This window comes from Strix uralensis, chromosome 4 (genome assembly GCF_047716275.1).
Source record: "Strix uralensis isolate ZFMK-TIS-50842 chromosome 4, bStrUra1, whole genome shotgun sequence".
Taxonomy (NCBI): domain Eukaryota; kingdom Metazoa; phylum Chordata; class Aves; order Strigiformes; family Strigidae; genus Strix; species Strix uralensis.
This window is the reverse complement of record NC_133975.1, coordinates 10,410,304-10,419,152: the sequence shown is the minus strand read 5'-3', so window position 1 is coordinate 10,419,152 and position 8,849 is coordinate 10,410,304. Positions and strand designations below refer to the sequence as shown.

General features: G+C 44.0%; 1 protein-coding gene across 1 annotated transcript; it reads right to left on the bottom strand.

Annotated features, from left to right (window-relative positions):
• Positions 1-5,306: 5,306 nt before the first annotated feature.
• On the bottom strand, positions 5,307-7,652 carry LOC141941986 (E3 ubiquitin-protein ligase RNF4-like). Its single transcript, XM_074864925.1, has 3 exons — positions 7,204-7,652; positions 6,621-6,741; positions 5,307-5,875 (listed from the first exon to the last, which is right to left on the bottom strand). Exons 1-3 carry the CDS (start codon positions 7,210-7,212, stop codon positions 5,685-5,687), a joined length of 321 nt encoding a protein of 106 aa, XP_074721026.1. The 5' UTR covers positions 7,213-7,652; the 3' UTR covers positions 5,307-5,684.
• Between the last annotated feature and the right edge of the window lie 1,197 nt (positions 7,653-8,849).

Sequence of the window (8,849 nt, the reverse complement as noted above, 5' to 3'; positions counted from 1 at the left end):
TCTCCTCCTGGGTCAGCAGGGTTTGCAACCAAGAGGGGCAGCATTAAGAGCACGAGCCACCACCACTACACTGTGAGGTTGCCAACCCTGAGTGTCCCTTCAGAGCTTGCACCAGGCTGCACTTCTCCCTTTCCAGCATTGGATACTTCCAGGGGCTGGGAGGCTCCTGACAGGGTCCCAGCAGACTCCACCTGCTACGTTTAGTGCTAAATTCAAACTGCCCTTCTGTGAGTTGTATCACTCTGCTCTTCATCTGTCCACCTGTGTGTTGGCCAGGCACTCCTCCTCTTACCTCATGTGTAAAATGTAACGTAAGATATTGGTGTGATGCCTGGCTCACAGTTGAGCACTGAAGAAAATGAAGAACCACAACTACACATTTTAACGTTTGCCATTAGCCTGGAATGATCCCTTCCCTCTCATACTGGGCCTGTTATTGCAATAAACTTCAATATACTAAATACTTGTGTTAAATCCTCTCTAACAGTTCCCTCGTTAGACTGAATAAAAGTCAGCTTTCTTCCATATGTCCCAGCAAGATCCCTAATCATCTCCATTGTTTTTCTTTTGGCTTCCTTAATATTATCAGTGCACAGCTTAAACAGGAATTGCCAGCTTCATCATCTGCTTTAATAACAAGTGTTTAATAATTGCAGGTATAATTATTCACAACACTGACAAACTTTGCTATTCACCACTAATTTCTTCAAATTACTGAAGGCATAAAGCAAAAATAGACTAGTTAGAAAGACATTCATTTCTAATCAAGTTTTGTTACTGTTGTTTAATGAACAAAATCTTCAACCCAGCATTCCAACAATATTTCGTTACACTATAAAAAGAAAGCCAACAGGATGCTGGGTTGCATCGGCAAGGGCATCACCAGCAGAGGTAAAGAAGTCATTATTCCACTCTGCTCAGTGCTTGTCAGGCCACACCCAGACTACTGTGTTCAGTTTTGGTCCTCGCTATGCAAAAAAGATGTGGACAGGCTGGAGAGAGTCCGGAGAAGGGCCACAAAGATGATCAAGGGACTGGGAAGCCTGCCATGTGAGGAAAGGCAAGAGAATTGGTTTGTTCAGCCTTGAGAAGAGAAGGCTTAGGGGAGATCTTATCACCATGCTCCAGTATTTAAAGAGTGGCTACAGAGGAGATGGAGACTCCCTTTTTACAAGGAGTCACATGAAAAAGATGAGGGGTAATGGGTAAAAGTCACTCCTGAGGAGATTTCAATTGGACACAAGATGAAAATTTTTTCACAGGGAGAACAATCAGCCGTTGGAATAATCTCCTCAGGGAGGTGGATTCCCCAACATTGGACACTTCTAAGATTCAGCCAGACAGGGTGCTGGGCCTTCTTGTCTTGACCATGCTTTTGCCAAGAAAGGTTGGACCAGATGATCCTTGAGGTCTCTTTCGACCTGGCATTTTACGATTCTATGATACAAAAAGTAAAGCTAATGGTGGCTTACATGCACATACACTTTGAATTTTGTTTAGAAACACTAATCCCAGACCTCTGCCAGGGTGTGTGTCCACAGCAAAATGGTGTGGCACCAGCCAACAGTGTATTTCCCCACCTTTTATCCTATTTATATGTTTTGATTATTCCCACAACCAGAAAATAGGGAGACATGTCACAAAACCCCACACAAAGGATTGGCATGAAACCAAGTCCCCCTCATGCTGTCACCTCCTCCTGTCCATGAGGTCAATGCATCTGAGGGGCAGGTCAGTGCTGGATGGTCCCTCTCATGGGGTCCAGGGTGATGCAGCTGCAGTGCATGAGGTAGGAGCAATGTAACTCAGTTTGGGGAGGTGAGCTCCAGCCCTGGGAACCCTGTCTGTCCAGGAACAAGGCAAAGCTGCACTGTCAAACACCAGGCTTGCCCTAGCAACAGCCCCAAACTCTTCCTAAGAGTTGGATCTAAGCTAAAACAGACACACCGAGTTTTCTGCCCTAGTGAACTGCTCTGTGTCCTGGTCTGGCTAACCATGGCTCTGGGCAGCAGTAGGGCATGGAACGGGGGATGCGGGACACAAGTCCGGGACCGCAGGTATTTCCCAGCCTATAAACACAACAGCTTACCCCAGGGATCTCTCAGATATTAAGGGTGCAGACTTGTGGATATTTGCTAATTCAGATGTGAAAGCTCAGAGGGATGGCTGAGGAGGTCAGAGCTGATAGTCTCACTCCTGTCCAGAATATCCAAGCGTTGCAAGTTCAGCTGTAAAATCAGTGTATAGGATAGTATAGATACAAATGCATAAACATTTTTTTCAAAAGAATGTTAAAATAAGCTTTTTCTAGGCATTCTAACAGATATGAAACAATAATAAAACCAATAAAATCCTACACAATACTAGGTAGGAATGCTGAGGTATAACAAAAGCACAGACAGCTTTACTTTTCATTTCTTTAATATCAAACCCATCCTACTTCCCTTCCATTTCCAAGAAGCTGCTGTGCACCCGACACAATTATTTCATTCATCTCTCCGGATGAATAGGTGTTGCCCTGCTCTGGGCCTGTAAAACCCCATTGCTGCCAGAGGGAGGGGTGGGTTCACAGCAGATTGGGCAAACAGGGCACCAGCCTTTTCCCTCAGCGTCCTTGAACACATGGCAAACAACAGCCCCGCTTTTGCAGGAGTGGAGGCTCCAAAACAAAGGCTCTGCCTGACTTCATGCCTGGGAACCAGGCAGTGTTTCTCTAGTTGCCAGCCTCCAGTGCTGCTCGAATCACTCCTCACTGCTCCCTTCAGACAACGGCTCTGGGGGACAATTTGAAGATCCTGAAGATGGCTGTAGAAGTCTATGAACTGGCTGATATTTGCTGGTCAAATAAAACATAAAAATTGGTTTCAGGGTCCAAGCACCTCCAGCTGGAAGTCCCCTTTCCTTCTGAGTGAAGGTGCCAGTCACATGGCCGAGCAGCACTGCTTTCCGTGCAATGCTCGCTGCCTTCAAATACAAGAGGTAGGAGAAGGCAAAAATAAAAGGAACACTGGATGGCAAACATAATAAACTAGCTGTACTGACAGAGAGCCCTCGGTATGACAAAAGCACTTCAAATATGTTTCAGCCAAAAATGTCAGAAAATCAGTCTTTTGCAAGCATTTCTTCTAATTAGCTCTCTGCAATTCATGAGGCCTCGCGTTGAGCAGACACCTCTCTTCCCCAGTGGAGTTCTGGCTGCTCCTGCAGCCCCACGCTCAATTTGCTCAGCTAAGGGGTACTAATGCTTCAATATGCAGCAGGCATTTTCTTAAATGTTGAAAGACTTAAACAAATTATAACCATCCTATAATTTGGCAGGTTAGAAAAGAAGCTTTTAAAGAGTCTTGTAAAATGAATGACTTAAACCTTCACCCCAGGCTATTTTTAAAATTCATTTGTCTGCACTCCAGCGAGGAGGAAGGCACAAATATATGCATGATCCATGTCTAAAATTTTGATTACTGAATTAGTTAGAAATAAGCTATGATATCTGTGACTATTAATAAATGATTTGGGGAAATGGTGTTGGAACATTGGTCACCGAAATAGCCACAGCTTCATACCCTTCCTCTACAGAGCAAGAATTGGAATGAGATTTATGGAGGAATTTATGTCAAAGGAAAGAAACCGTAGCAGACCACCTCCTTGCAGCAGTTTTAATGCCTAATTTACACACTCCCTTCCACTGCAATGTGTGCACTTTTAATCACGCTAATTATAAAGTGCCCACTTGTCGTGATGCTACAAATCAAGATATGCAAAAAGAACTACACAGGAGTTTGCATAAAAAAATAATGCTGCTCCAACTACTCCATCCCACAGAGCCAGGAGGTGCCTATATTATATGTCTCTGCCATCAGTAGTGTGAACTCATGGAGCACAGCAAGGACCTTGCCTCAGTTGAGATCTTTGCGGTAGGGAGAATATTTAACCTGGCGCCTTCAGATGTTCTGCAGGAGCAGAGGGCACTGAGCCAGAGGTTGCTTCTGCTCTGCCACCACATGTGCCATCGGGGATTGGGAAGGGCTGAGGGTATCGGAGCAGATATTGACGGGGTGAACGCTTGCTAAAGGAAACGAGAGATAAACTACTGCCAGAGGAAGCAGAGGTCCTTCACCTTCCCCAGGAAGCAAGGAGAATCCCTCACTAGATGTGAATGCATTTTGTGCACTCTCTGGAAAACAAGTTTCCATATAAATAATTGAAATGAGTTTAAAATGGATGTCTGCAATTGCTTGCATAGACAGACCTCTGAGACCATTTATCCCTCGTCCTCTGTTACCTCTATATTAAATCAGTATCATAACCTGTGATTTTTCTGTGTAAGGTTTTTAATGCTAATGTCTAGTTCATGCAATTTGATAAAGGAAACAGGTTTAGAAAGAAGCAGTTCCCCATTCACATTTTCATTCATAATGAAACAGAGCACCACACAAACAACCAAGCTGGGTTTCACATCATCAGTGATGAGAATAGAGATACAAAGACATAAATATTTTGAGGTTAAAATGTCCTCACAAGCCTAAAGGCTCAATCGCATGCTCTTGACCTAGAGAATAAAATAAGATTTAAACAGAACATATGAAATTAGCACTCGCTGCCACCAAGTGTAGATCAGACACAATGCAAGGACATATGTTTCAACAGTTAACAAAAGATTCATAGATAGCATTGCATCACCTGTAAGCTTCGCCCCAGAGCTGTGTCACCACCCCGTGAGACCTAACCCAGACAATCAAGGTTTAAGGTCTGCAGCCAGAATGCAGTGGCCCCTTGCAGCAGCTATGGCCCTGCTAAACTGATCCAGGTGACGTGCACCTTGGCTTACCCTTGGCGATTCCCCTTTGTGACACCCCTTTGCCGCTGGGCTGCTCACACACAACTCGGCTGCAGAGTCTCTGCACTTTTCTCCAGTTCCAGTTTCTGGCTCATGATGCTCCAGCACTGGTCCCCATTCCAGAGCACTGGTCTCCACTCCAGCCCCCAGGACAATCCTCCCCACTCATCTCACCCTTCACTCCAGATACTGCAGCACTGCGAGCGTCCCACAGATTACATGTTCCACCTATCCCTAGACCATGCTTCTTACCTGGCTTCCTAGCCTAGGACTAGTCTTCCCTGGACCTGGACTTCAGCCTCACAAATTTTGATATCTGTCTCATATTCCATATTTAACCATTCTCCTCTCCAAAAAAGTGATCTAGAACCAAAGCCCAGGTAAGAACACACTTCTGCAATTGTTGCATGCTTCATCCTGTTGAAGTATCAAATATATGACTGCAGATGAGAAGGGACTCACCCATCTGTATTCTGAGCGCTAACTATTCCATATCTGTATGAGACGGTGGGAATAATTTAAAGAGTGAGAAATAACAAAATATTCAGACCCCTCTTGTTTAAGCATTAAAAAAGTAGAAGGAAATGGATTAGCTGCTTCCTTTCTGATATAGGCTGCTGGTCTAGTTTAGAGACAGTCCTAAATTTAACTCTAGAATGAGGGACATGACAAGCAGCAGCTTGGACCGTAAAAAAGCGGTCTATATATGTACAAGTTATTCTCAAAAAAAAAAATCAGTTTTATTTGGATGTGTGCACAACCTGCTGCTCTTTAAATCTTCAGAGCACTGAAAACATGACATTTTCCCCAAAAATCCAGTTGAGTCTGTCCTGAGAAACACAAGTACTCATATATAAATGGGATGATATTGTCTGTGAGTGAGTTTCTTCCTGCAGGTTGGGCAGGAGTTGGCATTCCTAAGGGAATCGCGGAGGCACTGGCTGCAGAAGACATGGCCACACTTGGTTGACACAATCAGTCGTCCACTCTGCACAATCTGGAAGAAAAGAAACCACAACACGAACCTGGAGTAAAGAATTCAACTCTGCTGGTCTCTTGGCACAAGACAAATAGGACTGGGCGTATCTGGAATCAGTACATTACTGTGATAACAATAAGGAACACTGAGATCTTTCTTTCAGTGCCCTCTCGGGAAGCGTTTCCACGTATCCAACATTTCACTCAAGCTTTGCCCTCAGCAGTCCACGTAGAGCATTAGCACCGCTGTGTTCTGCAAGTTGCAATGTGAGAGGAACAGCAGCTGAGCTCCTCACACAGTTTTGTTGTATGACAACAGCTCGTGGGAGGTACACAGCAACAGATTATTCAGCTGACATAGGAGAACGTTCATCATACAGAGTAAAACATGAATCCTATAGGATATAATAATGTTACAGTACCATGCTGTCCACGTTCCCTTGAGGGACAGGGCACGACTAATGGCAATCTTTAAACTATCTTCTTAAAACTTGGGAATTCCCAAACTTAGTTTGCCACCATCTGCAGTGGCAGCTGCAGTGACTCCCAGCTCAGAGTAGACATTCAGAAGCTTGAGCAGCGCTAGAGTCCCTTTCTTACACAACTCATCTATCACTAGTGCTGAACGTATCGCATCTCGGTAACAAAGAAAACCAGTTGTCCGTAGGTTTGCTGTTTACAGATGCCATACTAGATGCTTTTTAAAAGAGTAAATGGCCTAGAAACTGGCAAACACACGCCTTAAGTGAAACCCCAGCTCTCCAGAAGCAATTTATGTTCTTACCGAGTTACAAAGCAAGCTTACCACTTTCTTCAAGTTCTATTGGCTCAGCTTCTGAAGCCATTTCTGCGGTAGAAGCCATCAGCCTGTTTCGTTTCCGAGCTTGCCTGGAATTAACTGCTCCTCCACGGCGCTTTCGTTGAGTCTAAGAGAGAACAAAGCCTTAGCATTCTATTGAGGAGGAGTATTAATGTAGCCCTCACTGTTGCAGCACCAATGAAAGCACACAAGGATACTCAAAACACTCCCCGGAAAGGCTGGAATACGCATCGAAGGGTGGTATGGGTCATTCCTACCTGAACACATCGCATCAAGGACAAGACATCGCTCCAGATGTCTTACCAAGAAAAACATATCGTGATGGTTTGCAAATTGGAAGACTAGTTCACTGTTATATCAGGTTTTTGCTCACACTGCAAGCATTTCCGAGCTATTCTAGCACCTAGACAGATTAGAAATCTGAAGTATCACAGAACAGGAAGTTACATAAAGTTTTAATACGCTTATGTTCCCGTGTATTCACTACAACCTCTTAATATCATTTCTAGAAGTATCACAAAAAACACATTTTAAGAATCAGGTTTGCACTCAGTAGTAAAATACTTACTGTGCTCATGGTGTTTCTTGCTCTAAAACCACAGAAAAAGTAAGAAAAGTACAAACACCAAAGAAGTAATTGCAAGGAAGCTACAAGTCTCAACTCCTTATAGTCCTTTTGGTAACACACTTCAGGAGTCCAGATTTCTCAGGGTCTGAGAACAATGTTCTTCCAAACCTGTAAGAAAAGAAGAGAGAGGATTACCTATTGGGAATGCTTGTCCTCTTAAACACACCCCCTCTCCAAGATTCCCATTCCTGAGGCACCAGTTTCTGTCCAAAGCTAGAGGGGAAGTCCCAGAGTTTGGTCTTTGAGCCTCAGACACCTGCAGCTGGGCCTGAAGCCTCAGTCATTCTTACCCATTTCCTAAACTAAACAGAGGAATAAGCTAGTTTGTTAGCAAACCAGAAAAATACTAAGGAATCCCAGTGAAGTTTGACTGAAAAGCAACTGGTTGACTCCCGAGGTAATGTTTGCGTGTGGTACTGATGTTCACATCTTAAAGCTTGCTCCTGGTGAAATTATCATGTGTCCAGCACACAGTGAGGATCTGGGGGGAGGCAGTAGGGGAACCCCAAACAAGCCAAATAACCAATTTCTAAGACAAAGCATTACACATTAGTAGGGAAAGTATTTTCTTTAATAAAAGTAGTAAAGTGGTTATAAAGCCTCAGAATCAAGCCTGCTAGACAACTTGCATTTTACTGCACAAAAGACCAAAGGCCTTAACAGACAACTCGGCGTCCAATGACTGTGCCCACAGGAAGTTTTGTTACAAATCCATCTTTAAAAAAAACGCCTCTTTGACACACAGCTGCTTTTTGCTCCACGGGTATGAAACCATCTAGAATTCCCTGTCCTCATATGTTTTTTGCAAGTTTGACAGCACAGAAGCCCTGGCAAACCTTAGAAATAGTTCAGCAATGTAATCCAAAGATAAGTTTTACTAGAAGGCCTGTTCCACTGCAGTCAAACAAGAAGGCAAGGCAGAAATCCACTTGCTCCAGACAGTGACCTTGACCTATACTGCAAAGACCAGCACACAGTCCTTCAGAAAGAGGGCACAGCCAGGAACAGGCCAAAGATGCTCCCTGAGCTGTGACAAAGCAAACGTCAGTGAACAAGTGGGAAGAAACTCAGGATAATCCACTGCTTTTGAGACAAAGCAGCTTGACTATGTGAGTCCTCCATGGTCCTGCACAATCGAGAAGATTTAGCTCACTGCTCTCGTCACAGCTCTGGATAATTACATCGTCTTAAAAGGTGGCAAACTCTTGCAGATGGTATAGGCCCTTGTCTACTCTATGTAGACCATGAACATTGTTGTCCCAGAAAAGGGATGGTACAGGACTGCTGTCAAGGTGTTACAACATCATGTTATGGCCTCAAAGACAAAATGAAGTCATGTCTAATGCCAGATTTCTGGAGTTGGTAGTTTCCAGATAATTAGTCTTCTCTAAATAAGAGTTGTAGGGACTTCAGGCAAGACCTGACAAGAGCACCAATGGACACAGAAACACATCATCTAAAAGCATGAAACATCATCTCTGCCCTGGCCCTTTTTTTGTTGTTGTTCCTTTGTCGGTAGAAGATCAAAACTATTTAGCAGGCTATTAACCAGTTCCCAGATTAAGAAACACTAAGACCATGCAGTG